General features: G+C 64.7%; 4 protein-coding genes across 9 annotated transcripts; 3 read left to right on the top strand and 1 right to left on the bottom strand.

Moving 5' to 3' along the window:
• Positions 1-2,878: 2,878 nt before the first annotated feature.
• Positions 2,879-6,481, top strand: LOC132014384 (collagen alpha-1(I) chain; the record flags this gene model as incomplete). Its single annotated transcript, XM_059395343.1, has 7 exons — positions 2,879-4,159; positions 4,782-4,978; positions 5,065-5,191; positions 5,278-5,435; positions 5,522-5,682; positions 5,997-6,097; positions 6,183-6,481. Coding segments are annotated over 7 exons (2,130 nt in total), but the record flags the coding sequence as incomplete, so codon positions are not given.
• Positions 6,482-7,365: 884 nt separating this feature from the next.
• Positions 7,366-12,178, bottom strand: SHARPIN (SHANK associated RH domain interactor). Of its 6 annotated transcripts, none has more exons than XM_059395345.1 (9): positions 11,697-12,173; positions 11,261-11,435; positions 8,623-8,754; positions 8,409-8,550; positions 8,241-8,331; positions 8,018-8,171; positions 7,820-7,938; positions 7,601-7,729; positions 7,366-7,523 (listed from the first exon to the last, which is right to left on the bottom strand). In XM_059395345.1, the coding sequence occupies exons 1-9, from the start codon at positions 11,871-11,873 to the stop codon at positions 7,434-7,436; spliced, it is 1,209 nt and encodes a 402-aa protein (XP_059251328.1). In that variant the 5' UTR covers positions 11,874-12,173; the 3' UTR covers positions 7,366-7,433. The 6 variants fall into 6 exon arrangements, 5 of the variants coding, with proteins under 5 accessions (XP_059251328.1, XP_059251327.1, XP_059251329.1 ...); XR_009403311.1 differs by lacking the exon at positions 7,366-7,523 and adding an exon at positions 10,460-10,683 and having other exon boundaries at positions 7,642-7,729; positions 11,697-12,178; XM_059395344.1 differs by having other exon boundaries at positions 7,601-7,938; positions 11,697-12,175.
• Positions 12,179-12,316: 138 nt separating this feature from the next.
• MAF1 (MAF1 homolog, negative regulator of RNA polymerase III) lies at positions 12,317-15,529 on the top strand. Its single transcript, XM_059395349.1, has 8 exons — positions 12,317-12,775; positions 13,510-13,635; positions 13,736-13,864; positions 13,942-14,107; positions 14,257-14,378; positions 14,460-14,579; positions 14,746-14,865; positions 14,976-15,529. Exons 2-8 carry the CDS (start codon positions 13,553-13,555, stop codon positions 14,995-14,997), a joined length of 762 nt encoding a protein of 253 aa, XP_059251332.1. The 5' UTR covers positions 12,317-12,775; positions 13,510-13,552; the 3' UTR covers positions 14,998-15,529.
• Positions 15,530-15,561: 32 nt separating this feature from the next.
• Positions 15,562-25,344, top strand: WDR97 (WD repeat domain 97). Its single transcript, XM_059395537.1, has 25 exons — positions 15,562-15,782; positions 16,001-16,128; positions 16,305-16,933; positions 17,064-17,185; positions 17,355-18,045; positions 18,117-18,259; positions 18,354-18,593; positions 18,669-18,759; positions 18,945-19,077; positions 19,175-19,296; positions 19,583-19,643; positions 19,806-19,955; positions 20,052-20,309; positions 20,391-20,516; positions 20,601-20,684; positions 21,673-21,768; positions 22,328-22,597; positions 22,695-22,877; positions 22,981-23,178; positions 23,253-23,450; positions 23,533-23,654; positions 23,730-23,892; positions 24,231-24,772; positions 24,864-24,925; positions 25,036-25,344. The coding sequence occupies exons 1-25, from the start codon at positions 15,653-15,655 to the stop codon at positions 25,236-25,238; spliced, it is 5,145 nt and encodes a 1,714-aa protein (XP_059251520.1). The 5' UTR covers positions 15,562-15,652; the 3' UTR covers positions 25,239-25,344.
• The last annotated feature ends 2,311 nt before the right edge of the window (positions 25,345-27,655 follow it).

Genomic DNA, 27,655 nt, shown 5'->3' on the forward strand with positions numbered 1-27,655 from the left:
GGGTGGACACTGGGCTCAGGACCTGGAAACGGCCCGTGCTGACTCTGCCCAGCCCCCGCCCCACGAGCTTCACGGTAGGAGGCAGGGTGCTGGGTAGGAGGAAATGATTGGGGCAGGGCTTGGGGCCTGAGGCGCTCTGGGTGCCCAGAGTCCACACTGCAGTGCTGGAGTGGAAGGGGCAAAGGGGCCGGAGCTGGAGCCCTGCAGAGGCCTGTGGTGTGGGCGGGGCACCTCCCGGGGCCAGAACCTCTGTGTGGGTCTGGAAGGGGCACCTGCTTCCTTGGAGCTGAACCAGACCAGGCCAGACGCCCCTAAGAACCAGGGCCCTGGAGCAGTGGGCAGGCCACGGGACCCCGGAAAGGAGTTGGAAGGTTGGTGTCTGTCCTGGAGGGAAGAAAAAAGCAAAACAGATTCGTTAGTCATGCCAGGGCCGCATCCACTCCCAGGAGGGCCTCTGCCGGCACCTGATGGGGTGGGCAGAAGGCAGAGCGGCCCCACCTGCAGAGCGGGCTCAGGACCAGTGTCCTTCAGTGCCACACCCGGAACAGTGGGGCCTGGGAAGGCCTGTGGGGAAGGTCTAGCCCCCAGGGCGTGCTGGTTGTCTGCTGATGGGCGCCTCGGTGTCCAGCATGGTGAGGGGAGGCGCTGGAGAACCCACGGGCGCGAGCAGCCGGTCGCTGTCCCACGATCCCGCGGGGCCTGTCGGTCCTTTACTGTTGAACGGGCTGTTCTGCTCCTGAGGCTTGAGAGAGCAGTTGCGCCCGCACCCCCTGGCCACCTCCCCGGCTGGCTTCTGTTGAGTGCCCTCTCGCAGGTCAGGCACCGCTACTCTGGCCTCGCGTTCTTCTGAGTCGCACAGACCTCTCTGCTCTGTCTTGGTCTCTGCCGTCTCTTCCTCTGTTTCTGCGGGCCGGTACCCAATACAAAATCCTTTCTGGGCCTTTCAGCCAGGCTTTGGCCTCAATCGGCCATTTTTTTTACTGCACTTAGTCACTTAAAGTACAAATCTTGAAAACACATTAAATCATGGAACATACAAGTGGGGTCATCTCCGTTGTGCTCTGAACCTACCTGTGCACACAGAAGATTTGAAACCATGGGAACAACAAAGTTGATTTGTCAGGGAAGCTTAATTGTTTTTTTAAGATTTCGTTTATTTGACAGAGATCACAAGTAAACAGAGCAGCAGGCAGAGAGGGGGAAGCAGGCTCCCCGCTGAGCAGGGAGCCCGATGGGCTCGATCCCAGGACCCTGAGATCATGACCTGAGCCAAAGGCAGAGGCTTTAACCCACTGAGCCACCCAGGTGCTCCAGGGAAGCAGAATTTCTGTTCTAATTTTCAGTAATGTCATTTGTATGATCCTCTTTTTTTAAGATTTTATTTTTATGGGGCGCCTGGGTGGCTCAGTGGGTTAAGTGCCCGACTCGATCTCAGCTCAGGTCTTGATCTCAGGAGGTTGTGAGTTCGAGCCCTGCGTGGGGCTCCATGCTGCACATGGAATCTGCTTCAAAGAGAAAAACAAGGAACTGTCAGGCTGTGAAAATGTAGGTCAGACATACAAGGACAGAATCTCAGGTCATAAATGCTTTTATTTTGATGGTGCGGCAGGGTGTGCGGCAGGGTCTGCGACTGTGTCTACTTCTGTCCTCCGTAGTCATAGACCCCAGTTTGGATTCTTGTGCCTGGAGGCATGGCCTTGTGACTATGCTTTGGCCGGTAGGATAAGAACAGAAGCTTCCAGGTGAGCACCAGGCAAAGGCCTCACCCAGAGACGCCGGCCTTCTGAGCCGGATCCGTTCTCCTGCCCTTGTGAATGTGGAAGTGATGGCTGGAGCGCGTCTGCGGCAGGAGGCCCAGCCGGGGTGGGGAATGCAGGGAAAGGAGCGGGCACTTCCCATCTGCCCAGAGGCAGCACAACCCCAGTGTGCGGAGCTCCCGTGCCGTGGAAGGGGGAGCAAACTTCTGCCTCACGTAGCACTGTTACTCGGGGATGCTTTCCTCTAGTTCCACGAGTTGTGTCTTCGCACGGTGTCGGCTTTAGGCTTTATTCGGTCCTGAGGCGAGGGTAACGTAAAGCGGGTGTAGGATTCCGGACTCAGTGACATTTCACCCTGGGACTGACTTGGCTTCTTACACGGTACAGCACAGACAAGATACCAAGGGGGCAGGGAGTTCACCAACCGAACCCCAAGTCCGTCTGCAGGCGGCGGCTGAGAGGGGGCCGGGGTCTTGCCCTGGTCCACCCTTGGCACTTGCTGCTTCTGTTCAAGCAGGGGCGCATCTCAGCCCTGTTTGGAGACCAGCCGGGCGAGGCTTGGGCAGCAGCTGCCTTTCTGAAGCGGTCAGGCTGAGGGGGTCTAGAGGTGTCTGTCTGGAGAGTCTGACGTTTGCTGCTAAACCCTCCCTTTTCAAACGGATCTAAAGGGTCTGGGGCCTGCAGATGCCCTCGGCTACCGCCGGTTATCAGTGCTGGACGCAGCAGGATCTCGTGGCTGTGGTACCTTCAACGGCTTGGGCTTTGCCAGACACAGGTTCCTGCTTGAGTGAAAGACTTCGTCTTGCTCTCTACAGTGTTCTACAATTTTGTTGTTGCTGAAAACTAGACATTTTAGGGGCGTCTAAGTGGCTCAGGTCATGATCCCCGGGTCGTGGGATCCAGCCCGCAGGGGGCTCCTTGCTCAGTAGGGAGCCTGTTTCCCCCTGCTGTGCTCTTTCTGACAAAATCTTTAAAAACAAGGAAAACTAGACTTTCTAAATCTTTAAATCCGAGCAGGGAGCCCGGCGCGGGGCTCGGTCCCCGGACCCCGCAGCAGGGGCCGAGCCGAAGGCCCCCGCGTCGCTGGCTGGGCCAGGGGGCGCCCAAACTAGACATTTTAAGTCCTAGGATGTGGCGACGCTGGGAATCGGACTCCAAGGACGCGGCAGCGGCCGGTCGGGGCTGTCTGCGCCGGGACGGGAGAACCGGCTCCGCCTGGCCTGCAGCATCGGCCCTGCGGAGCCCCGGGTCCCCCTTCGCTCGGCCCTCGGGTCGGCTCGCGGCCGGCGGACGTGCTCGGACAGCGGCAAGCGCTAAGCTCCCGGCTCTCCCGGCAGCTCTGCGCCCCGCGGAGGCCGCCCGCGAGCCCTGGGCCGGGCGGGCCGCACGCCTGCCGGGCGCTTCCCCTCGCGGAGCGCCGAGCCCGCCGGTCCTCCCACGGAAGCCCCGGGGGCGTCTTCGGGTCGCGCGCGTTCGTCTCGGGGCCCTTTCCTGCTCCGGCGCGGCCCCGCGGGGGTGCTGCTCCCCGACCTCCGCGCTCCGCGGCCGCCGGCGGCTCGGAACCCACCAGCCCGCCCGCCGCCCTCGGCCAACGGCCCCAGGGCACAGGCTCGCCCGGGCCGGGCCCGGCGCAGGGGGCTCCGCGGGGGGCGTTCAGGGCCGCAGACCCGCTCCGCAGCGGCTCCGGCGGGGACGCGGCTCCGCCCTTCGGGGCCAGCGGCGGCTCCAGCCCGGAGAAGGGGCGACGCCTCCGGGACCGCTGTCCGCCCGCAGGCCTCGGGCGGGTCTCCAGACCCGTCGCGGCGAGCGTCCTGCTGGCACGTGCGGGGCCGCGAGGCCCCGGCCCTGCGCTCCCACCGACGGCCGGCGCCGGGCTTCCGAGGGCCCGGTTTGCCCCGACGGCTCCCGGCGATCACGTAAACCCTCGTCGGGCGGATGAGGGCGAGCGGTGTCCGCGCCTGGGCGGGGCCCCCGGCCCGCCGGCCCTGCTCGCCCCCACTCGGGGCCCGGACCCTGACCCGGGCGGCAGACAACGCTGCGCGGAAGCGCGCGACCGGCGGGAGGCGACCGGACCGGGAAGCCGCGGGAGCCGCGGCCGCCGCCGCCTGCTCGGGCCCCGCCCACTTCCGGTCTCCGCGAGGAGCGCGGCTCGGCGGAACCCCGCCCCGACGGCCAGGCCCCGGCCCCGCCCCCCAGGCTCTCGCGACATCTGGGCTCCGGGACCGCCGCGGGGCCTGACGGGAGCAGCCGTCGCGCCGGAGAGGGCCAAGATGGCGGCGGCGGCGGCGGCTTCGCTTCGTGGGGCGGTGCTGGGCCCGCGGGGCGCGCGGCTGCCGGGCGCGCGGGCCCGGGGTCTGCTGTGCGGCGCGCGGCCCGGCCAGCTCCCGCTGCGGACGCCCCAGGTGAGCTCTGGGCGCGACCCTGTCCGCCGAGGGGCCCCGCAGCCCTTGAAGGTCACGGCGGGGAGGCTCTGGGCGCGGGCCGGGCAGCGAGGGAGCGGCCTCGACCTCCCGGCGCTTCTGTCCCGGCCGCATCCCCGCCGCCTGCCGTCCCGAGGACCCCGGGAGCAGGACCAGGCGCCCAGCCCTCCGAGCAGCAGAGGCGCCCTGCGCGGAGCGTGGGGGGCGGCGGGGCGGGCTCGCTGCGGGCTGGGGGCTGGGGGCTTCTCCCGGAGGGCGCGCCCGGGCCCGCTCCTGCGCCGGCCTTCCAGCTTGGGCCTGCGTCCTGAAGTGACCTCAGCCTGACCTCGGACGGCTGCCTTGTGACCTTGGCCTGCCCCGGCACCCTTGCTCGCATCCACCTCGTCCCCAGCCCTGGAGCCCAGCAGCAGCCTTGCACCTCCTCCCCGGGTCCGAATCGCGGTCGCGGAGCCAGCGCGGCGCGGCGGGGGCGGGGGCGGGGGCCGCGGTGCCCCGCAGGAGCGGCGGGCGCTGCGTGGATGAGCGGGAGAGGTGGGCGCCGAGAGGCAGATCCCCAGGCAGGGCCGGGTGGTGTTCTGGCAGGCGCTGAGCGGGGCTCTTGCAGGCAGTGCCCTTGTCGTCGAAGGCCAGTCTGTCCCGGGGCCGGAAAGTGATGCTGTCAGCGTTGGGCATGCTGGCGGCAGGGGGTGCGGGGCTGGCTGTGGCCCTGCACTCTGCCGTGAGTGCCAGTGACCTGGAGCTGCACCCCCCCAGCTACCCGTGGTCCCACCGTGGCCTCCTCTCTTCCCTGGACCACACCAGGTGTGCTGCTGGCCGGCTGCGGCCGTTTCTGGGGGGGGCCGGGCGGGGTGGAATCCTTGGCGCCGGTAACGCTCCTCCTCCTGCAGCATCCGCAGGGGCTTCCAGGTGTACAAGCAGGTGTGCTCCTCCTGCCACAGCATGGACTACGTGGCCTACCGCCACCTGGTGGGCGTTTGCTACACGGAGGAAGAAGCGAAGGCGCTGGCGGAGGAGGTGCGGGTCCCAGGGATGAGGAGGACCTGGGGCTTGGGGTTCCCGCCGTGGTGGACAGCAGGGTTGTGATGGGCTCTTCGTGGCAGGTGGAGGTTCAGGATGGCCCCAACGAGGATGGGGAGATGTTCATGCGGCCCGGGAAGCTGTCTGACTACTTCCCCAAACCATACCCCAACCCGGAGGCTGCTCGAGCAGCCAACAACGGGGCACTGCCCCCTGACCTCAGCTACATCACGCGGGCTAGGTACGTGGACTTGCTGCAGAAGGGTGTGGGGAGGGGGACAGAGGGCATCTTGTGCCCGGGCTCAGGAGGCACGGATCTGCTTCTAGGCACGGTGGCGAGGACTACGTCTTCTCCCTGCTAACGGGCTACTGTGAGCCACCCACCGGGGTGTCGCTGCGAGAGGGCCTCTACTTCAACCCCTACTTTCCTGGCCAGGCCATCGGCATGGCTCCTCCCATCTACGACGAGGTCCTGGAGTTTGATGACGGTGAGAAGCCCCCCTGCCTCGGGATCGGCACGCTGGGTCCTCCTCTTCCCGCTGCCAGGGACGCTTCCCGTGTGGGCCGTGCACTCTCCTTGGCTCAGACACTGTGTGTGGGGGTGTCTGGGCCAGCTTGTGGGCAGCCTCCACAGTTGCAATTAGCCCAGACCCCTGTGTGCTGGGGGCGAGGGGTTCTGGTTCCTTATGAAGCCTTGGTGAGGACCCCGTCTCTGCCCTGTGGGGTCGGGGGATGCTCCAGGGCTACCCCAGGTTGGGTAGGGACCCCCAGGGGCAGCCCTTACCACTTGTCCTTGGCCCAGGCACCCCAGCCACCATGTCCCAGGTGGCCAAGGACGTGTGTACCTTCCTGCGCTGGGCATCTGAGCCAGAGCACGACCACCGCAAACGCATGGGGCTCAAGGTAAAAAGGTTGGCTGTGGGAGAGGGGCTGGGAACTAGGCAGGGTTCCTTTCTGCTTCCTCCGGCTGAGCCTGCCTCGTCCCCAGATGTTGATGATGATGGGCTTGCTGTTTCCCCTGATCTACGCCATGAAGCGGCATAAGTGGTCAGTCCTGAAGAGCCGGAAGCTGGCATATCGGCCGCCCAAGTGACCCTGCCCCGTGTCTGCTCACTGTCTGGTCTGGATAGGCCCTCCAGCCCAGGAGCCACTCTGGACCTGTTCAGGCCTCAGCTGGCCCTCTTGAAAAGCCCCAATTTCTTGGGTAAAAGAGGGAAGGAGCCAGGAGACCAGGTTCCGGCTCCAAAATCTTGTCTCCATGATGGAAATAAATTAAGTTTCTCAACACACAGGTTTGAGCTGCTGTGATGGGAGCAGAGTTTTCACGGGATTCTGGGACTGCGATCCTTGGTGTCAAGCTCCCGGGGATACTCTGGGGGGTGTGGCCAGCATTGCCGCGTACAGAGCGTGGGACAGGAAACAGCTGTTAGGGAAAGCTGAGTACTCGCTGAGCTGAAGAGGGCCTGGCTGGGCCACACGAGGCCTAGGGGTCTGGTGGGGTAACCGGCCCTGCGCCAGTATGCTTGGCTTTCCTCCTGAGGGCAGCGAGGAGCCCTTGGCAGCAGTTCACCTGGGGAGGGACCTGGGCTCCAGGAGGAGCTGCTGGGGAAGGGAGACAGCCTCTAGCCATGCGGAGAGCAAAGTGGGCGGAGGCCGCCCAGAACGTGCTTCTGGTCTCGTGCTTCTGGTCTCTTAGCCGGGCAGCTGGGACAGCACCTCCTGGCAAGCCGCAGGGTGCCACAGGGCCCTGCCTTGGGGCTCCTGGCTTCTGAGCCTGCCTTGACCCCAGGAGGATGTAAGGGGCACCTGGCTGGAACAGCCCATGAGTGGCAGCCAGTGTCTGGGAAGCGGGGGAGCCGGGTGGGAGGAACCAGAGCACATGCTTGAAGGTTTCTGGGTGGACAGGAGGCCCGGTGAGCGTGGCACTGGTGGGAACTCGGCGTGCCCGTGGGGTCTGGGAAGAGCTCAGACCCATGCTTCTGGCATCCCTGGGGTTTGGAGTCCCCAGGACTGGCGAGTTGGCACCAGGACCTGGCCAGGTCACCTCAACCAGCTGAGGAGGGCCAGGCCCCATCCCTGGCAGCTTTTATCCCGTGGGGCTGTGCCCCGCCCCTGCCCCCACCCTCCCAGCAGCCCAGTCTGCAGAAAGGCGCAGAGATGCGGCACTTGGCTGGCTCAGAAGTGTCTTTAATGACTCCAGACTGCCCCTCCCAGCCCTAGCGCTGTCCTAGGTGAGCAGTCAGCAAAGGTCCCCTGCGAGTTTCAGGAGGGGGTCCAGGGGCCTCGGGCCTGGAGGGACTGCGACATCCTCTCTCTCTGGGACCTGGGGCTGAGCGAAAAAGAGGTCATTCTGCGTGTTCTGCCGTTCTGCTGCCCTGCCCCCTTGCCCTCCGCTGCCTCTGGTACCTTTGGCGGCTGCTGGGCAGAGGCTGCAGAAACGGGGTCCCCAGTGCAGGGTTTCTGGGTGCTGCACATCTCACAGCCAGGTCGGCCGGGGGCGTTGATGAACGTGCAGGAAGGGCAGGACCAGCTGGGCTGGGAAGGGGGTGGGGGCAGAGGTGCTGCGCCTCCTTCCTTCCAGGGCCCGGAGAGTCCCAGGCCCACCCTGCCCAGCCCCTTACCCACCTGAAGGGGGCTGGGGAGGCTGGAGCTGGCAGGCTGCGCAGCCCTGGGCACCCCCAGTGACGGCGGAAACAGGCGACTTAGTTCCCCATCCAACTTCTGGGGGCCCTGAGGGCTGCGTCCTGCAGTAGACGAGGTGGGGCTCAGGGGTGTGTCCGGTTGCACCTCGCCTTCCTCATCCCGTCTGTGTCAAGGACTCACCTGGGGCTTCTCGAGAGGCTGAAAGCAGGTAGAGGAAAGCAGGATCCCCATCCCGCCGGACCCCATAGGAGGCAAGGCTGCGCTCCGGCACACACAGGCACCGCCCGATGACCCAGCGCTGCACGGCCGGTGGGAAGCCAAACTCGGAGAACACCTGGGGCCAGAGCATCAAGTCACTGAAGGTCCCCTACCCCCAGCCGGGTTCTCCAGACCCCATGCTTACCTGCTCTTGGAGGGTCGCAATGGTGCAGTGGGGGTGAACTTGCAGCGAGACGTGGGCAGAGGATGCAGCATCCTCAACCGTGACCTGCAGCCTGGGCCAGAACACGGGTCAGGGGGAAGGATGGGGGTCCTGGAAGGGCTGGGGGGTGCGGAGTGAAGCGGCCCTCACCTGACAGGGCCGGCAGGGAAGCAGGCCTCCTGGAGCTGGACACTGAGGGCCACGTGATGCTGGGCCAGGATGGCCGCAGCCTGGGCTGCCCCCTGCTCATCCCCAGCCTCGATGGCCCGGGCCAGGCGCCGCACCAGCTTTTCTGCGGAGAGAGAGAAGGCCATCACAGCTGAGCAGACCGCCGCCTCCAACCCCCTCCGCCACCTGCCTTTACCTTTCTGCACAGCGTCTCCCGGGCTCCAGCAAACATCCACCTTGGGTTGTGGGGCCTGGAGCGTGGGCGCCTCAGGGGGACTGGGCAGGGAAACGGGGCACATTTCTGGGCCCAGGGCTTGGGACGGGCTGCCTAGGAGGGAAGATGTGGGGGGGGCTGGGGTCTCCTGAGATCCAGGCCCCAAGCCAAGTTCCTACACAGGCCTCTGCTCTCTGACCTCAGGTTTCTAGGACATTTGCTACCTCCTCGCTCACCTCAGCCCCCGCCAGGGCTCTTGCGCATACGTTAAGTCAGACTCCACCTTGGTCCTCACTGACCCCTAAAAGGTCCCTGCCAACCCCTCACAGCTGAAGCTGCACTCGGCTTTTCCTTGGGCTCTGGCATGCTTCTGGGCTGTTCCGTCTCGCCCCACCTAGGCCTGTCCACCAAAGAGGCCCTGTCAGGCCGCCAGGGATGCTCCCTTGGCCTCCCAGCAGAACCAAAGCAGATCCTCAGAAGGTGCCTGCCCCTTCCCGCTCACCAGGAGCCCTGCAGTTGCGAACATCCCCTCTTGGTGCCCTCAGGGACAGCCACCCTCTCTACTGGCTCGACCATCAGCACAGCCTGGGGGCCTCCACTGCCTGCTCAGGGCGCCCTTACAGAGCTGGCCATGCTGCTGTCTCCCCTCCTCACTTCCACCTGAGGCCCAGCCCACCCCTTGCTGATGCAGCTCCGAGGATGGCTTCAGGCCCTCACTGTTGAGCCATGGGCCCCATGAGAGAAACAGGGCTCCTGCGCCCCCAGGCTGAGGCCCAGCCCAGCCTCGGAGTCCCAGAGGTCACACACACACTCTTGCCTGGAGGCTATCATACCTGCTGCTTCCCGGCCACATGGGTGTGAAGATCACACTAGGATCTTCCAGTTTTACTCGTGTCACCTCAATGAAGCCCTCCCGGCCACCCTATTTAGAACGGCAAACCCCATGGGGCGCCTGGGGGGCTCAGTGGGTTAAAGCCTTTGCCTTCAGCTCAGGTCATGATCCCAGGGTCCTGGGATGGAGCCCCGCATCGGGCTCTGCTCAGCAGGGAGCCGTGTGTGTGTGTCTCTCTCTCTGCTGCTTCTCTGCCTACTGTGTGATCTGTCAAATAAATAAATAAAATCTTAAAAAAAAAAAAACTGCAAACCCCACCCTTCCAGCACTCCCATCTCCTCCAACATCTGATGCAATTTTACTTATTTTTTCCCCCCAACTTACATATATATGTGTGTGTGTGTATATTTCTTGGGGAAGGGGAGAGGGACAAAGGGAGAGAGCAAGCATCTCAAGCTGACTCCACACTGACCGCTTAACCAGCTGAGCCACCCAGGCACCCGCCAACCTAAGTATTTTTTAACTGAGGGGCCCCTGGCTGGCTCAGTTGGTGGGGCATGTGACTCTTGACTTGGGGTCGTGAGTTCAACCCCCATGTTGGGTACAGGAGTTACTTAAATAAATTAGGGGCTCCTGGGGGGCTCCGTTAAGCGTCTGCCTTCTGCCCAGGTCATTTTCCTCGGTCCTGGGATCGAGCCCCACATCGGGCTCCCCGCTCAGCAGGAGTCTGCTGCTCCCTCTCCCTCCACCACCGCTTGTGCACTCTAATAAAACGTTCAAATAATGATTAAAAAGGAAATAAACCTCTGCACCTTATGAATGTGTTTGGACCGATACACCGGGTTCCATCAGTTCTAAGCCTACAACACACTGGTTCCGCAATGCTACGCTCAGGGCAAGCGTACGCTTAGGTATTTTACATGCCCGCCTCCCCTCTAGAAATGCAAGCTCCGAGAGCGCAGGGTCTGAAGTGTGAGTCACACGAACTCTCCAAGGCCTGAAGCACTTAGTACAGAGCAGGTGCTGAGTCCCCAGCAGGTCAAGGGATGGACAGTCTTCCTCCCTCCGCAAGTGCTGTGCCGTCTGGGCCTCTCTCAGGCCACACTGTACGGGTTTTCTTCTTAGCCCTCGGGCAGCGCTTCTGATACGTTGATGGCCCTTTCCTCTGCTTGCCGCACTGCCCGCCTGTTGGATTCTCTCGCTCCTCCCTCCTAGGGACCAGGGTTGACCTCTTCAGAGCCCCACCCCCAGCCCAGATCCTCGCAGCTAGCTCCTCTCCCCTCCGCACCCTTGCACACAGGCCCTGTCTGGGAGCTCCCCAGTAATTCTCCCTCCAGCTCTGTGTCTCAACCATGAACTCCTCCACTCAAGTGGCCGTAAGATCCACCCAATTCCATCTGCTAAGCATCTCTGGTGTCACTCTTCTCTCCAGCCCTATCTGCGCCGCCCGTACAGAAACACAGGTCTCAACCTCGAATCTGAGCCCGTCACAATCCCACTGAGTACACATCCCACTGCTCCAAATGCCGTCAGTCTGACCCACACCGGAGGGCCTCCCTGCTCTGCCCCTCATGCGTCTGGTACTCCAGGCTCCAGCTTTTCGGCTTGGGTGCCTTTTCTCCACTCTCTCCCTCCGGGGAGCCTTCTCAGGACCCACCAGCGGGTAAAGTGGGCCCCGCTTTCGCACCGCTTCCCCCATCCAGGCCTGGGGCCTGGGGCTACTCCTGTTCTCTCCCAGCACCCACGGCCCCTGCCCAGGCGAAATGAATTCCACTCCAGAGCACTAACCATTCTGTCCCTCCATGGTGGCGCCTCGGACTAGCGCTGCCCAGCGCTGAGCCTCCTGGGGGTCGAGGAAGTGCAGGCTGAGGGTCCCAGGCCCTCCCGGTGGAGGCTGCAGCTCATGCTGGCTGGGGCCTCGGACCGTGTAGCAAACGGACTCCAAGGGCCACTCCAGACTGACCTGAGGAGGGGCAGAGTCCAGGCTCAGGGTCTCCCGCCAGCACCCACTGCGCGATGACCCAAGGAACCCGCGGTCACGTCTGCAGGCCACTGACCCGGACCTACGCCCCTCCGCACGCCGCCCTCGGAACCCTCACGGGACGCCGCTAGAGACGGGCAGCACGGCCCTGGCCCCCGCTCTCCAGACGAGGAGCCGGCCACAAGGGCAAGCCAAATGCTCAGGGAACCGGCCCCGGCTCGCGGCCCCGCCGCCCCCACTCACCGCCCCGGGCCCCGCGCCCAGCAGCTCCAGCCGGAAACGCCCGGGCCGCTCGGGGTCCGCGCTCAGCTGCAGCTTCCGCAGCTGGGCCGGGGCGTCCGGCCCCGCGCCCAGTGGCCTCACCGCGGCGCGCACAGCCAGGAGCACGGCGGCCGAGTCCGGGTCCGAGGGCGGCGCCATCTCCGGTCCGCCCCGGCCCGGCCCCCCGAGCCCGCTTCCGTGGGCTCGGGCGGCTGAGCGCCTCCGCCGGCCGGAAACTGAGGCCGCGAGCCTGGGGTTCCGGCCGGCGCCAAAGCATCGGAGCCCGCGTCGGAGCCCGCGTCGGAGCCTCCTGCCGTCCCCAGGATGGACACGCCTAGAGGCTCGGCGGGCCGGGACTGCAGCCCGACAGTCCGGTCCCCCGGGCCGCGCCGGGCGGGAGCTGAACGCCGTTCCCGGCTCCTTCCGGCCCGCCCTCCGCCGCCCTCTGGGCTGCCCGACCCGCCCACCCCGCGTGAGTCCGCCAGCCGCTCCGGGGAACGCGGGCTGACAACAGGGGCGGGACGAGCGAGGGCCGCAACCAATGGGCATCAGGGAAGGAGGCGGGTCCTCACGGCTTGAAAGAATGACGGACAGGCACCTCAGCCAGTAGAAGTGGAGGCTAGGAGTGACTGGCGGGAGGCGCCCCCAACGGTTATCCGAGCTCTCGATCCCGGCGGCTGGAGCGGGCCATTCAGGGGCGGGGGCGGGGCCTCGCGGACGCTTGTTGTTGTCCGGCCCGGGGAGGCAGAGGTCGCTCGCTCGCTCCTTTGCGCTTTCGGGCCTTGTGTGGCGGTCGGCGGGCAGGTCGGTCGCGGGAGTCGGTCGCCGTGCAGGGGCGAGGCTATGTCGCGGTGGCAGCCCGGCAGGGCCGGCAGGGCCGGGAGTAACGGGACGTCGCCGCAGAGCCTCTTCCCCCGGATACAGTGCGGCTCGAACGGAGGCCGCGGCGCCGCCCTCCGGTCCTGAGGAGCTCGCGCTGCCCGGAGCCCCACCGCCTTCTTTCCCGCGACGACGTCCACCGGCCCGCCCCGACCCGGCCGCACCGAGCGCTGCGCAAGCAGGTAGGTGTCCGCCCTGTGCCGGGCGCCGAGCGGGGGCCTCTGGAACTCCAGCCCCCGGCGGACTTCGCGCTGGCGCGCGTGCGCGTCCCAGGCGCACGGCCCCCTGGGATTTGTAGTTCCCCGCGGCTGGCTTGGGGTTTTCCTTCGCCCCGGCGGAGGCGGGTGAGGCCAGGCTGACGCTGGAGCGCCCTAGCTGCCGGCCGACAGGCCCCTCGGCGGTCGTGCTGCCTGCCTCTGTTCCTTGGTGTCCGAAGAACTAGGCGCCCTTGCGGAGAGGAGCAGGGAGGCTTTGGGGTTCCCTCTCCACCTCGCTAGAGGTCCCGTCGCACAGGGAAGGGAGCTGCGTCCGGGTGACCGCTGGCCCCCACCCCCCGGTGTGCTGGGTCGCGACCCGGTGCAGGTCCTGGCCGTAACTGAGGCGCTTAGCCCGAGGTCCTGCTGGAGTCCCGTGCCTTCCTGGGAGTCCAGGGACATGAGCTAGCGAGCCCTGCCGTGAGCAGGAGCCCTGGTTCGCCCCCCGGTACCGGGGCGGGGAGAAGCGGGTTGGCTGAGCTGGAGCCTGGGCCGGTCACTCTCGGGTAACAGGATCCAGTTTCTCTCTCCTGCCAGTGCTGAGGGCTCAGGAGCGAGCGCAGGAGGGACTCAGCGTGTCACTAACGGCCCACTTACCGGCTAGGGAGGCCAGACGCTCGGCCCCAGGGCCAAGATACTCAGGGACTGTCTCCTATCCTCAGGCAGCACTAGACCCTCCGACTGCAGGACCCCTTCCCCAAGGACATGAAGCTGTTGGAGAACTCGAGCTTCGAGGCCATCAACTCACAGCTGACAGTGGAGACTGGAGATGCCCACATCATCGGCAGGTGAGGCCTGGGCTCCTTGGGGCCTCAGAGGTCAGGACATCCTGGCCCAGACTTGAACCTGTGGGGTGGCATGCTCCATGGTCCCCCTCGCCCTTTGTAGGATCGAGAGCTACTCGTGTAAAATGGCAGGAGACGACAAGCACATGTTTAAGCAGTTTTGCCAGGAGGGCCAGCCCCACGTGCTAGAGGCGCTGTCCCCTCCCCAGACCTCGGGCCTCAGCCCCAGCAGGTGAGCCGGGGCAGAGACTGCCCACTGTGGGCTGTGGGGGGCGGGCCCGTGCCGGGCTGATGCATTTCTCCGTGCAGACTGAGCAAGAGCCAAGGTGGTGAGGACGAGGGCCCGCTAAGCGACACGTGCAGCCGCAAGACCCTCTTCTACTTGATCGCCACGCTCAACGAGTCCTTCCGGCCTGACTATGACTTCAGCACCGCCCGGAGCCATGAGTTCAGCAGGGAACCCAGCCTCAGCTGGGTGAGGGTCAGGCTAGGGGGAGGGGCTCGCAGCCCCCCCCCCCCCCAGCTCTGCTTACTGTGCTTCCTACCTGCAGGGGCCCCTGGGCTCGGCCCGGCGTGTGCCCTCTGTCCCGCACCCTGAGTCAGTCCCGACTGTGACCGTCCTAGGTGGTTAACGCGGTGAACTGCAGTCTGTTCTCGGCCGTTCGGGAGGACTTCAAGGCCCTGAAGCCGCAGCTGTGGGACGCGGTGGATGAGGAGATCTGCCTGGCCGAGTGTGACATCTACAGGTGGGCTGGCATCCCTACAGGCGGGCCCTGGGTGTGCGCCCCCCCGGGCCTTCACACCACCTCTTGCCCCACACTCCCCAGCTATAACCCAGACTTGGACTCAGACCCCTTTGGGGAGGACGGCAGCCTCTGGTCCTTCAACTACTTCTTCTACAACAAGCGGCTGAAGAGGATTGTCTTCTTCAGCTGCCGCTCCATCAGGTGGGCCCCCGTCCGCCGCCTCCCCGGGCTCCCATCTGGCCCGCGCCCCGCTTCCGCAGCCCTGCCCACCCCACTCCTGACTTTCTCCTTCCCGGACACTCTCCCTGGGCCCGGCAGCGGGGCCGGGGGCAGGCGGTCCTAAGACCAGTCCCCGCACCTCCCCCAGCGGATCCACCTACACGCCCTCGGAGGCAGGCAACGAGCTGGACATGGAGCTGGGAGAGGAGGCGGAGGAGGAGGAGGGTGAGGGCGGGCCCGAGGAGACCAGCGCCATGGAGGAGGACAGGTGCGTGGCGGCTGCTGAAGCCAGGGCTGGCCAGGACAGAGTGGGCACGCCTCTGCCTCACCCCCTGGGTGTTGGCTCCTCTGAGGTCCTTGTGTGCCACCTCCTGCCAGGGTCCCGGTGATCTGTATGTGAGGATGAGGAGCAGAGGTCCAGCTTCATTCAGCTTCAACCAGTGCCGGGAACTGCCCACTCGAGGGCCCCCAGGGCCTCCCCAGCTGGTGGTCAGCCCCTGGCTCTGCCACGGCTCCGGCTCCGCCCCAGGCCACGCCCACCCAGCCCTTTGGCTCCGCCCACAGATGTCTACCCCGCCCCCGCCCCTCCCACCACAGGCTCCTGCTGCCCGAATTGTGGTTGGCCTGGACAGCGCAGGGCCTGGTGGGAAGAGCCACTGCCCTGCCCCCGGGACCTGACACAGGCAGGGACAGCTGGACTACAGAGTTTATTTTTGTATTTTGTGCTGGATCAGGCATGGGCCTGCACACTCCAGCCCAAGGGCCTGAGATCCAGTCAGCAGGCCCCTGCGGTCACCGCCCTGGGCTTGGCCAGCCCCTGGTGCCCACCGGTACCCACCCTCCCTTCCCCCGCCACCTCGCCCGTTGGGCAGCGTGCACTGAGTGTCACTTTGCTGCAGCTGTTTGTTTCCAATAAAAATTTCTGTGACTTAGTGGGGACCTAACCTCTGTGCTATGTTGGGGGTGGGGTCTGCGTCGAAGGTGGGGTCGGGGCGTCTGGTAGCCTAGCAACGGTCTTAGGGGCAGTTGAGCCGCCCGGACCTGCTGCGGCTGGAATGGAGACTGAGGTGTCAGAGGCGGGCAACCCCTATTCAGCAGAAGGCGACAGCCTGCTGCTGGACCCGGACCTGTACGATGCGGACACCTACGATATTCCGGATCCAGGGCTGCTCAAGGAAAAGAATGGTGAGGTGGCCTTGCCCCGCCCCCCTCCTGCCCCCCGGGCCGCCCCCCGGGCCCCCCCCCACGCCCGCACGACAGCAGGCCTGCCTCGCTGGGGCGGGAGTTCTGTCTGCCACGGTGCCACACTACCCAGGCTGTCCCTGGTCCCTGCGCTGGCTGCAGCCTCCAGAGTCAGGGCTGCTGGAGCACAGGGTGACCGCGCTTCCACTGCTAACCCGCAGAGCTGTTTGCGGAGCCCATGCCACGGCTTTTCACCAGCAGCTCATGGTGGCAGAACCAGACTCCACGTGCTCGTGCCCGCCAGCTGTGGCTGCTTCTCCGTGGGGGCCTCCATGACTTCGTGGAAAAGGTGGGGCTTGCCTGTGGGCCCTGCCTGGAGGCCTCTTTCCTAGACCATCTCTTCGCCCAGATGTCCCTAGTACGCCCTCAGCCCAGATCCCTCGGCTCCCAGAGGCAGGCGCCCCACGCTCCAGCCACCCGCCCCTACCTGTCCACTGACCCTAAGCCTGCCGTCCTGGCCCGCAGGAGAAGAGAAGTGAGCTGTGTGTGGCGCGTTTGACCCATGGGCTGGAGCTGCTGCGCCATCTGAGAGTGGCAGCTGGGCCGTGCTCGGTGGCACAGGACCCCGCGGGCGGACGCTTCGTGGTGCTGGACAGTGCAGGCCACCTGCACGTGCACAGGGAGGATGGCTGGGCTGACAAGAAGCTACGGGCCCCGGCCATGCTCACGGGACTGGTGGCAATGCAGGGCCCACAGGACACCACGAGCCGCTTTGTGGGTTGGGGCCCCGAGGGGCTGGCCATCCTAAGGCCTGACCTCAGCCTGCTGTGGCTGAGTGAGCCAGGGGTGGCCAGGGGGCCGGGCCACGAGCCCATCTGCGGTCTGCCAGTGCCCAGCCTGGGGCTGCTGCTAGTGGCAGAGGCAGGTAGCAGCCTGGTGCTCTGGGAGTTCCGTTCGGGGGGTCGCCGCCTGGTGCCGCGTGGGTCACCTCTGCAGCTGCCACCAAGTCCTGCAGGGACACTCACCCGTTTGGTTCTGGGACCCCCACATTCCCACCAAGTCCCATGCTGCTTCGCGGCCTACGGCTCAGCCGTGCTCACCTTCGATCTGCACACCTGGGCTCTCGTAGATGTGCGCCAGGACCTGCACAAAACGTGAGGGGCACCTAGGGACCGGGAGAAAGGGTGGGTGGCAGTCCCGGAGGGCAAGCAGGTCATGGCAGGGGCACAGCAGCTCCCATGCCAGGAGGTGCTGAGCGGGTCAGGGCCTCCTCTTCCCCTTCAGCACTATCTGGGATGTGGCCTACTGCCTAGAGGTGGGAGCAGTGGTGACAGCCTCTCAAGACAGCACAGTGAAGGTGTGGGAGGCGGACTGGCAGATCCGGATGGTGTTCATGGGCCACACAGGTGAGCCGTGCCGCCGGGGCCTTGAGGCTCGTTGTCTCTCCGTGCCGTGCCAGGCCAGCGGGAGGAGCTCGGGGCTGTCCGGAAGCTCTGCCAGCACCAGCCAAGTGTTCCCGCGCTGGTCGTATCCCGGGCTGACCATGCGCCCAAGTGACCCGTGCCCCTCCTACAGGCCCAGTGACCGCTCTGGCAGTGCTCCCGAACACATCCCGGGTGCTTTCGGCCTCGCGGGATGGGACGCTGCGCACATGGGACCTGCAGACGGCGGCACAGGTGGACGAGGTGGCGCTGGGCCCGGGCGCCGCGTGTGGGCTCGTGACCCGCCTGCTGGCGCCCGCTGGCCCCGGCTGGCCGGTGCTCTCCCTGAGCACCGGCGGCGTGGACCTGTGGCGCCTCCGCGAGCTCTACTCACCGTTGGCGCAGCTGTCAGCGCCGGTGCTTCACCTGCAGCTGGTGCCCGCGCTTCCCGCGTCCGCGCACCCGCTCCTGCCGGCGCGCCTCGTGTGCGCCTGCGCCGACGGCTCGGTCTACCTGGTGGCGGCGGCGACCGGGCGCACGGTGAGCGCGCTGCTGCTGGAGCCCGACGACCGCGCGGCCTCCGTGCTCTACTGCCTCCCGCGCGAGGCGCTGTGGCTGCTGACGCGCGCCGGCCACCTGGTGTGCGCGGATGCGGCGCGCTGCCCCATGCGCGTGCTGCGGCGCGTGTGCCCGCCCGCCGCCCCCGCGCGCAGGCCCTGCTGCCTGCACCTCTACAGCCACCTCACGGACCCCGGCGGCGCGCGGGCCAGCTGGCAGGCCGTGTGCCGGCGTGCGGGGGAGCCGGGCCGCCGCGACGCGCCGCGGGCCTGGAAGGACAAGAACCGGTGGGTGCCCGGGCGCGCGCTGGGGCGGGGCGGGGTGGCGGCGCCCGCGCCGACGGAGATGTCCTGCGCAGGTACCTACCCATGCTGGGGCACACGGATGGCACCCTGTCCGTCCTGGAGTGGCACAGCTCGAAGACCGTCTTCCAGACCGAGGCGCATAGCCCGGGCCCCGTCACCGCCATCGCGTCTACCTGGAACAGCGTCGTGTCCTCAGGTCCATATCTCCCCTCCCCCTCATAGCCGGCCTGGGGGTCCCCGCCCCGCCCCGCAAAGGCCCAGCCCCGGCTCCCGCCCCCCCACCCCCGCAGGCGGAGATCTGACGGTGAAGATGTGGCGCGTCTACCCCTACGCCGCCGAGGAGAGCCTGAGCCTGCTGCGCACCTTCTCCTGCTGCCACCCCGCCGTGGGGCTCTGCGCGCTCGGCCGGCGCATCACGGTGGCCTTTGAGGACCCCGACAGCGCCACCTACGGCTTGGTGCAGTTTGGCCTGGGCGACAGTCCCCGCTCTGATCACCGGCCCCAGGATGACCCTACGGACCACATCACCGGTGAGTGGGCAGGGCAGGAGTAAAGCCCGAGGGGCTGCGGGGCCCTGGTCCCTCACCCGAGCCCTGGTCCCTCAGGCCTGTGCTGCTGTCCCTCGCTCCGCCTGTACGCCTGCTCCAGCCTGGACTGCTCCGTGCGCATCTGGACCGCGGAGAACCGCCTGCTGCGGTGGGCTGGGGCTGGGAGGTGGAAGGGGGGAGGGCTTGGGAGCCTGTGGGTGGCCAGCTGGGCTCCTCCCTCTCCCCCAACCAGAGCCTGGAGGCTGGACAAGGAACAGGGCCTTGCCCCTGCCAGGATTTCAGCTTCTGACTTTGCGGAGCGGGGCTGGACCCTGGCCCTCGGCACCCCTCCAGGCTCCTGCAGCTGAATGGCCCCCCTCAGGGCCTGACCTTCAGCAGTGATAGCGGGGACCTGGTGTTGGCTCTGGGCTCCCAGCTCTGCCTGGTGTCTCACAGGCTTTACCTGCCCACATCGTACCTGGTTGAGGTACACGGCGAGCACGGGATGGGCAGGGTGGGGCCGCCGTGGGCAGACAAGCCCCTGCCCCCCAGGCCTGCGCTCTAGGTTCCTTTCTCCTGCTCAGAGCCTGTGCCAGAAGGTCCCTGATGTGGTGCCTGACCCTCCACTGCCACTGACCAGCCAGGAGTCGCTGACCTCCACCCAGCTGCAGAGGCTCGCCAACCTCCAGGGGATGCCCAGTCTTAGGTCTGCTGGCGGCCCAGCTGAGCTGTCCTGCAGGCCCCCGCCCACCTCCCCTGAATCAGGGCCTGGCTGTGTGACCCCAGCACAATGCCGCAGAGCGCTGGGGCCACTTAGCCCCCCCCCCCCCCCCCCCCCCCCCCACGCCCCGTGAGCCAAACCCAGCCCTGACAGCTGTCCTCCTGCCAGAGGCCTGGCCGGCCCCAGCCCCAGCCCCAGCCCCGGCCCCGGCATCCCCCAACCCACCTGGTGAAGACACTCAGTGTCGCACCTGTGCCCATCCTGTCTGCAGCCCGGACTCATCTTCCGTCCATCACCAGACAGCGACACCTCCGCAGCCAGTGTTGGAGGAGGTGGGACGGAGACTGCCCCTCACCATCCCAACCGTGCACCTGGCCACGGCCCAGGCCACTCCCATTCAGTCCTTGGGGGACACCCCGGGGTCCCTGGGGTTGTCTGGGAAGCAGATGGCAAGACCAAAGGAGGAGTCAGCTGACCCCCAGCCCCTCCCGCAGGACTTGGAAGCCCTCGCTGCCCGGGACCGAGACCTGCAGCAGCTGAGGCTGGGCCTGGGGGTCCCCGCAGCCCCCCACCCACCCCCCTGGCAACAGCGGCAGGAGGCCTTCGACAACTACTTGCGCCTGATCTATGGCCGCAGTTTGCTGGTGGGCGTGGGGCCTCCCTTGGGCTCAGCCTGGACTCCAGCCCCTCCCTTCACCCAGGGGCTCTGACACGGCCCATCTCCCCTGCGTCCCTCCCAGGACGTGCCTTCTGGAAGAGAGTTCCGGCAGTGGAGCACCACGACCCTCACTGTGGAGAGAGAGACCTGGGACGTGTGCACTGTACGCAGAGTGGCCAGCGGTCTTTGGCAGCCGGGGGTCTGCGCTGAAGGCCCGACGGCGCCCACAGCCCTCGCCCGACAGGAGCCGGGAGCCATGGGCCGGCACTTTGCCCATCGTCGCCGAGTCCCCTTACCTACCCCAGCCACACGCCGGAGCATGCACAGCAGGGCATCCCAGGTAAGGCCTCCCGTCCCTCCCACCTCTGCCCTGACCCTATGACCCTGCTGCCACCCCGTGACGACATCTCTGTCGCCCCAGCTGCTGGCCTGCTCCTCGCTGAGCAGTAACCTGGGCCTCAGTCTGGACCTGCAGCTACAGTGGGAACGACTCCGAGGGAAGAAGCCTGTAGTCCCCGACTCCCCACCCCTCCACCTACAGCACAGGGTAAGGGGTCTGAGCTCCCCAAGAGCAGGGCTGCAGGGGCACTGAGGGCCCGTGCTTGGCTCTGAGCCCTCCTCCTGTTCCCAGGTCCCCCTCTTGAAGAAGAGGCGGCCCAATGAGCCTCTTTCCAGTCTCCGAGGCTTTTTTCCTGCCACCATTCGGCCCTACAAGGTGAGAGCCCCTTGCTCTTCCCAGACGTACCTCCATCCGGGGGTGACCTTCTGAGGCACCCCATCTTCCCTCCGCTGCAGATCTTGTGCTTGGATCTGACCTGAGAGCCGTGCCCACCCACAGCCCTCCACTCACCTCCTGGCCGGCCCAGTTTGGGCGCTGCTCTTCTCTGGGGACCGGCTGCCGGAGGGCTGGAGATTCCCAGAAAAGGCGCCAGGCCAAGCCAGAGCCTCTGCCAGTCGAGTGTGCCCGCACACCTCCCTGGTTAGAGTACCGGGCGGGGCCTGGACGGACTTCATCTGGAAGACCGGAGTCTTCTCCCTTTAGAGGAGTGAAGTCAGTGGGAGCTGGTCTCGTGCTGTCCACCACCTTCCCAACCTCTCCCACCCCAGACGCCCAGACAGGCCTCTCTCCAAGCACATTCTGGCACTGCCAGCTGCCATGGCAGGTGCCGATGCTTCCCGTAGCTGAAACCATCTACCCAAACCCTCAACATCCCCCTCCAAGTTCCTACCACCAACCCCCATGCTTCCTTTTTTTTTTTTTTTCCCAAAGATTTTATTTATTTTTTTGACAGAGATGACAAGCAGGCAGAGAGGCAGGCAGAGAGAGAGGAGGAAGCAGGCTCCCCGTGGAGCAGAGAGCCCGATGCGGGGCTCGATCCCAGGACCCTGAGATCATGACCTGAGCCAGAGGCAGAGGCTTAACCCACGGAGTCACCCAGGCGTCCCCCCCCCCAATGCTTCTTTTAGACATCCCTGTTCCAGGGCTGAGGTCCCAGTCCTGTGTGGAGTGGGGAGGGTTGTCAGGGTTCCCCAGAGGCCAGCAGCTGCCCAGACTTCCTCCACAGTCGTCACAGTTGAAGGCTCACTGACTGTCCTTCCACCGGATTGCTAAAGGGTCTTTTTGCCCATGTGCGTGTCTTGGGTGTCGACTGAAGAAAGAGGCAGGACTGAGGTAAAGCAAAAGCACTTACCTTGGGTCTTAGAATTGCAACTTGGGGAGCACAGATTCCGGAGCAACGCTGATCAAGTCCTGCCGAGGAGCAGAGCCAGGGGCCAGCCTGAGCGACCAGGAGGAGCCCTAGGAAAGTCACACAAGTTCTAGGGGATACAGTCACGTTGCGCCGTACTGGTTTTGTGAGTGCTGTGCTTCGGTTGTGGGAAAAGAGCTTTTGCGGGGCACCGACTTTTCTTTAGGATTTTGCTTTTAAGCAATCTGAACACCCAGTGCAGGGCTCGAACCCACAACCCTGAGACCACAGGCCACGCGCCCCACCCACGGAGCCCAGCAGGGGCCCTGCCCAGGGTTCGCTTCTTTTCATCAAGAATGCAGGGGCTGGAGCGCCTGGGGGGCTCAGTGGGTTAAAGCCTCTGCCTTCGGCTCAGGTCATGATCTCAGAGTCCTGGGATCGAGCCCCGCGTCGGGCTCTCTGCTCAGCGGGGAGCCTGCTTCTCCCTCTCTCTGCCTGCCTCTCTGCCTGCTTGTGATCTCTGTCTGTCAAATAAATAAATAAAGTCTTAAAAAAAAAAAAAAACGCAGGGGCCGCATCCTATGTTCAGTCTTGGCCCAGTTCCTTATAATTCCTCTTTCAAAAACAGGATGAAGTTTTAATTCCGAGCAGTCTCTAATGCTCGGTGGTTTCACGCAAGTTGGCACAGACGGGGTGTGCCCCCTGGCAGGTGGAGCGGGGCACGCGCTCGGGGTGCTTGCCAGGCAGCCTCCACCACCCCTGGGGTGGGGCGGCCTTCAGGTTCTCAGCCCCCTGCCCTGTGCTGCCCCAGGACTTGCGGCGGCCCATCGGCTTCCCCGGCAGCGTGCCCAACTCGGTTGTGCTGTGCCAGCTGTGGCTTCAGCAGGAGGTCAGCAGCCCCGGCGCCCTCGCCCAGCTCACCAGCCACCGCAGGCCCAAGGCAAGCAGGGCTGGGGGGTCCTGCCCTGGGCTCTGCAGCAAAGGGCCTGAGGCCCCGCCCCGCAGCGAGCCAGAGGCCACCTGTTCTCTCTCTGCAGCCAGGAAGGCACCAGGACGACCTATGGCAGCTGTGGCGCATCAGGCAGCCGGGTGCCAAGGGGCAGCAGGACCTGACCCAGTGGCTGGGGGAAGAGGAGCAGGAGGAGCACTCCTTGGACTGGCTCTCAGACTCCCTGAGCCCACACCGGGAGCTCTCTGAGTCCGAGGAGACGGAGGCTCAGGTAGGCGCCTGGCTGGGGACTGGGCTGCAGAGGGCCCTGGAGGGCGGTGCGTTGCGGTTGGAGAGTAGGGGCCTGCAGCCGCTGCCGCCCCCGCCCCCCGCAGAGCTCGGAGTACTTGACCCCGAAGCGCACGCACTCTCGCACCCGCACCGCAGCGGGGCCCAAGACCGGCCTTGGCCAGCCTTTGCACTCCTATGGGCACGCGCTCCGGGAAGAGCGCTCCAGGTATCTGCCCAGGCTCCTGCATTTCTTCGTCGGCCAGAACTGGTTCAAAGAGCTCTTCCCTGTCTTCACCTTGGAGGTTCGGGGGTCTGGGGCACCGGGGAAGCCCGGGCGGGCGGGAGGGGGCAGGGCCTCAGCTCGCGGCACCCGCAGGCCTACCCCGAGGTGGGCACGGCGGAGGGCCTGGCCTCAATGTTCATGGACGCGCTGTTCGAGGCCTCTTGGACGGACCGCGTGCACGTCTTGAGGGCGCTGCTGAGGCTGCTGCCCGACCTGAGCAGAGACCTCCATAACCGGCTGCAGGGCCTCCTGGTGGGCCTGCTCAACCTGGACCAGCCCCCCAGTCTCGAGGTGCGCCCCAGCCCCAGCCCCGCCCCGCCCCACCGGCCCGCCCCGCCCTCCCGACCCGACGCACTCTGCCGGGTGCGCGCAGGACCCGACGCAGAAGGAGTTCGTGATGCTGGCGCTGCAGCTGCTGCTGGCCTGCTCCCTGGAGTCGCGCGAGGTGGTGCTGGAGCTTCTGTCGTACTTCCTCTACTCGCCAGCCTCCTGCCGGTGAGTCCCGCTTCCCGCTCCAGCTCCCCGCGCGCGGGGGAAGGCCTCCGAGTCAGCGGCTCGCACCTGTCCCAGGCCCGAGCTCAGGAAGCTGCTGGACGGGCTAGGCCTTCAGGACCCGCAGGGCTTCCTGTTCAAGGAGATGATGACCTGGGTGCGGGCCCCGGACGTCGACTCCAAGGCTGCCCTGCGCAAGCACTGCTGCCACAAGCTGGAGGAGATGATCCGAAGGCTGCAGGTGCTGACGGGCAGGGTGGGGCTACTGGCCCCGCCCCCCCCCCCCCCCCCCCCCCCCCCCCCCCGCCCCCCCCCGCCCCCCCCCCCCTTCCCCAGGTCTTTGAGGGGGAGGGGCAGGGGACCCAGGTGAGGCTGGCCAGCTCTCTGCCTTGCTCTGTGTCTGTGCCTCATGGGTCCTCTCCTGTCCCCAACCCCCCATTTCTGGGGCCCTTCCTGTCCCCCCCCCCCAGGAAGGAGTCTGCTGCCAGGTCTCCAGCTTGAGGCCTCTGTGCTGGGGGAGGGGCAGCCTCTGCCTTGGGCTGGGGGTGGGGCATCAGCAACCAGTTCTTTCCCCCACAGATGCGATGCTTGCAGCCTTCCATGGCCAATTTGTCAGAGATGCTGCCGAAGGTGTCCCAGACTGCGGTGTTTCTGCCTCCTCCCAAGGAGGCCCTGGCACGGATCTCGGGGCTCGCTGGGTCAGCTCCCGTCTCGGGGACAGCCCCGGTCCGTTCCTGGGTGTCCTCTCTGGTGGTCTCGCCCCGGGAGCTGGACTCAGTGGTCGTCCAGTCCCGAGCCAAGCTGATGCCTTCGCCAAGGCGCCTGGGGCGGACCAAACGCGGGCTCTCGGAGGCGCTGTCCCACTTCTGGCCCCCCGAGATCTGTGCATGCACCTCAGCACCCGACGTGCTGCCGGAAGAGCTGCCACCACTGGAGCAGACAGACTGGTCCCGGTCACAGATGCTGGACCTGGGGACCATCGACGCGCTCAACTTCTTCTGCAAGCAGCTGCAGGCACGGGCTCAGCTGCAGGGTCTCCCGCAGGAGCAGCTTGAGAGGCTGCGCCCGAGCCCGTGCCCCCTGGAGTACAACACAGTACTGCCACAGCCCCGGGAATGCTGGTGAGGGGGCCCCCAGGCTGCGACAGGGCCTGCGAGGTTGGGGGGCCGCTGAGGGGCCGGCGGGGCCAAAGCTCCCTCCTTACCCCTCCAGGCACTATCCCATCCTCCGGCTTCAGGAGGCCAAGGTCCAGAAGTCTCCAGTGAGACTGAGGGGTGAGTGGGGACAGGGGTAGGCTTGGACCCCAACGTCTCCCTCCACCCTAGCCGGGGTCCCAGTGGCCATCGGCCCCATCCGGAGACCTCACTGTCCTGCTGGCCTGCAGGCTGGAAGCGGTCCCGGTTCTGGGTGAGCCGAACTGTCAGCGGCTCCATCCGGATGCTGAAGCTGCCCCTGCCGAGGGCAGAAGTCCAGCCTTTCCCCCCAGACTGGCCCAGGCCCGCCCGGCCACTGCCCCCGCTGCTCCTGCAGCCGGCCTTGCAGCGCTACTTCCTGCCGGAAGATACGGACCCCGACAGCTACAGCTGACCAGGCTGCAGGCCTAGGCTCTTCCCTCCCGCACGGAGCCAAGATGTGGCCCTCCAGCCAGTTGCTCTCCCCTGGAAATAAAGTCTAGAGGTTGTGGCCAGAGAAAGGGGTACCGCTCTCATCTTTGGGGGCCGCATGTGTGAGCAGGGTGGTCTCGATGGTGTGACGAAGCTGCGGGCGGCAGGCCAGGAGCTGGGGCTGTGGTGGAGTCTGGCGTAGCCAGCCCCCAGTGGGGCAGCATTCCCGGTGGGGTGGGAGCCAGGAGCATGTGGCCACGTCCCGGCATAGGGACTCAGCCTATGTTTATCAGTAAGTCGCTGGGGTCAGGAGGGGAGTGGGGACTCACCGGCCAGTGAGTGGCCAGGCATGAAGGAAATGGGAGGGTCTAGTTGGCCACACGTGGGTGTGCATGGAGGGGTAGGGAGCCTGCAGTCCTTCGCTGCAGATTTCAAACTAGGTCTGTTGGTGCTTTGCTACCCTTGGGCTGGAAGGGAGCAGTGATGGGTCCCATGTGCTTTAGTTAAGAAGCAACGGAGGAGGGACGCCCGGGGCTCAGTCTTTGAGCATCTGCCTTTGGCTCAGGTCATGGTCCCAAGGTCCTGGGATCAGGCCCTGTGTTGGGCTCCCTGCTGGGTGGGAAGCCTGCTTCTCCCTCTCCCACTCCCCCTGCTTGTGTTCCCTCTCGTTGTGTCTCTCTCTGTTAAAGTCTTTAAAAAAAAAAAAAATAGAAGCAATAAAGGGGCAGCATCGTTTGGACCCTCCTACCTCAAAATTGCCACGAAACCAAACTTGTACGCAAAGTGCAGGGCCTCAGGGCCTCGGCTTCCTTCTGAGCTTCCAGACCTCCCTGGGCACTGGTCCCACAGCTCGTGGGACACACGGCCCATATGTGCACTTGCTATAAGGTCTGCCTTTGCTTTGATTTTTAAAGATTTTTCTATTTACTAGAGAGAGAGCACAAGTGGGAGGGACAGAGGGAGAGAGAGAGAATCTGAAGCGGACTCTAGCCCAAGCCCAGAGCCCAGCATGGGGCTCGATCTCATGACGCTTCGACCACAATGCGAGCAGAGACGGGTGCCTGACTGACCAGTGCCCCTGGGTCTGCCTTTGTGAAGGGCTGTCTTAGGTTTCACACCTAAGCAAAGCAACCTTTTGGGTGGTCAAACAGGGGTTTCTTCCCTCTGGCTGTTTTCAGCCTCTGACTTTAGAAGTTTTTTTCTCCATGGCGTTCTGTATAGACTTTGTCTCCCATGCCTTCTGCACAACTACCAGACTGTGCCGGGACTTTTGTGAAGGGGTTGCTGAGAGAGGGGCCCTGTCCTAGGCCGAGTAGGGCACCAACTGCAAGGTCTGGAGAACTGAAGAGGTGACATTTGTACAAAAGGATCCGCATCTGCTAAAACAAGGACTGTGGGGCCCATAGTGTCTGCTTCTATGGGTATTTCCTTTAAATTACAAAAGCAATAAATTCCTTTAAAAATACCAGCGTGAGAAGCACCTGTCTGGCTCAGTGGTGGAGTGTGCAAATCTTGATCTCAAGGTCATGAGTTCAAGCCCCATGTTGGGTAGAGCTTAAACTAACAGAAGTAAATTAGGAATAGATAACAATGTATTAAAAAATACCAATGTGAGGGGCACCATGGGGGCTCAATGGGTTAAAGCCTCTACCTTCGGTAGGGTCATGATCTCAGGGTCCTGGGATCAAGCCCCGCATCGGGCTCTCTGCTCAGCAGGGAGCCTGCTTCCCCCCACCCCCCCCCACCATCTCTCTGCCTGCCTCTGCCTACTTGTGATCTCTGTCAAAAAAAAAAAAAATCTTTTTTAAAAATACCAACATGAGAAAGTGGGGCAAATTTAAACAAGTCCAAAAACCCCACTCACTTGGGACACCTGGGCGGCTCAGTCATTACGCTGCGCAGGTGTCCCCAGAGCTCTTTCTCACATCACTTACAAAAGTAATGTTCAGAGGATTCAAAGGTCGCAGTGTAGAAACCAAAACCATAAATATATCAGAAGGTAATTTAGAAAAACATTCACTTAGAATACTCAGAAGGGAAAGATAGACATATTTGTAGATTATGTGAAGGGGCGCCTGGGTAGCTCCGTCAGTTAAGCGTCTGCCTCCATTCGGGTCATGGTCCCAGGGTCCTGGGACCGAGTCCCTGCATTGGGCTCTCTGCTCAGCAGGGAGCCTGCTTCCCCTTCTGCTCCCCACCCCTGCTTGTGTGTGTGCGTGTGTGGGTGCACGCCTGTGCACCTACTCTCTCAAATAAATCTTTTTTAAAAATTATGGCAAAAGAGATGATAAAACTAGGGACAAACCTCAAAGTGAATTGTGTATTTAAATGTAAAACTAGGAAAAATGTAGAAGGAAATATAAAAGCTCTTTGGACTAGTGACTGATGAAGCATTCCCAG

This window comes from Mustela nigripes, chromosome 3, assembly GCF_022355385.1.
Source record: "Mustela nigripes isolate SB6536 chromosome 3, MUSNIG.SB6536, whole genome shotgun sequence".
Lineage (NCBI taxonomy): Eukaryota > Metazoa > Chordata > Mammalia > Carnivora > Mustelidae > Mustela > Mustela nigripes.

Bases quoted from the DNA above. Each gene is read 5' to 3' on its own strand.
- SHARPIN (XM_059395344.1), bottom strand. From the start codon at position 11,873: ATGGCGCCGCCCTCGGACCCGGACTCGGCCGCCGTGCTCCTGGCTGTG. The intron at 8,332-8,408 runs GTGAGGGCCGCT...GTTCTGGCCCAG, and splicing joins TTCCCTGCCGGCCCTGTCAG to GCTGCAGGTCACGGTTGAGG. The intron at 8,172-8,240 runs GTAAGCATGGGG...CTCTGGCCCCAG, and splicing joins TTGCGACCCTCCAAGAGCAG to GTGTTCTCCGAGTTTGGCTT.
- MAF1 (XM_059395349.1), top strand. From the start codon at position 13,553: ATGAAGCTGTTGGAGAACTCGAGCTTCGAGGCCATCAACTCACAGCTG. The intron at 13,636-13,735 runs GTGAGGCCTGGG...CGCCCTTTGTAG, and splicing joins GATGCCCACATCATCGGCAG to GATCGAGAGCTACTCGTGTA. The intron at 14,108-14,256 runs GTGAGGGTCAGG...TGACCGTCCTAG, and splicing joins GGGAACCCAGCCTCAGCTGG to GTGGTTAACGCGGTGAACTG.
- WDR97 (XM_059395537.1), top strand. From the start codon at position 15,653: ATGGAGACTGAGGTGTCAGAGGCGGGCAACCCCTATTCAGCAGAAGGC. The intron at 21,769-22,327 runs TAGGAAAGTCAC...TGCTCGGTGGTT, and splicing joins TGAGCGACCAGGAGGAGCCC to TCACGCAAGTTGGCACAGAC. The intron at 23,179-23,252 runs GTTCGGGGGTCT...CGGCACCCGCAG, and splicing joins TCCCTGTCTTCACCTTGGAG to GCCTACCCCGAGGTGGGCAC.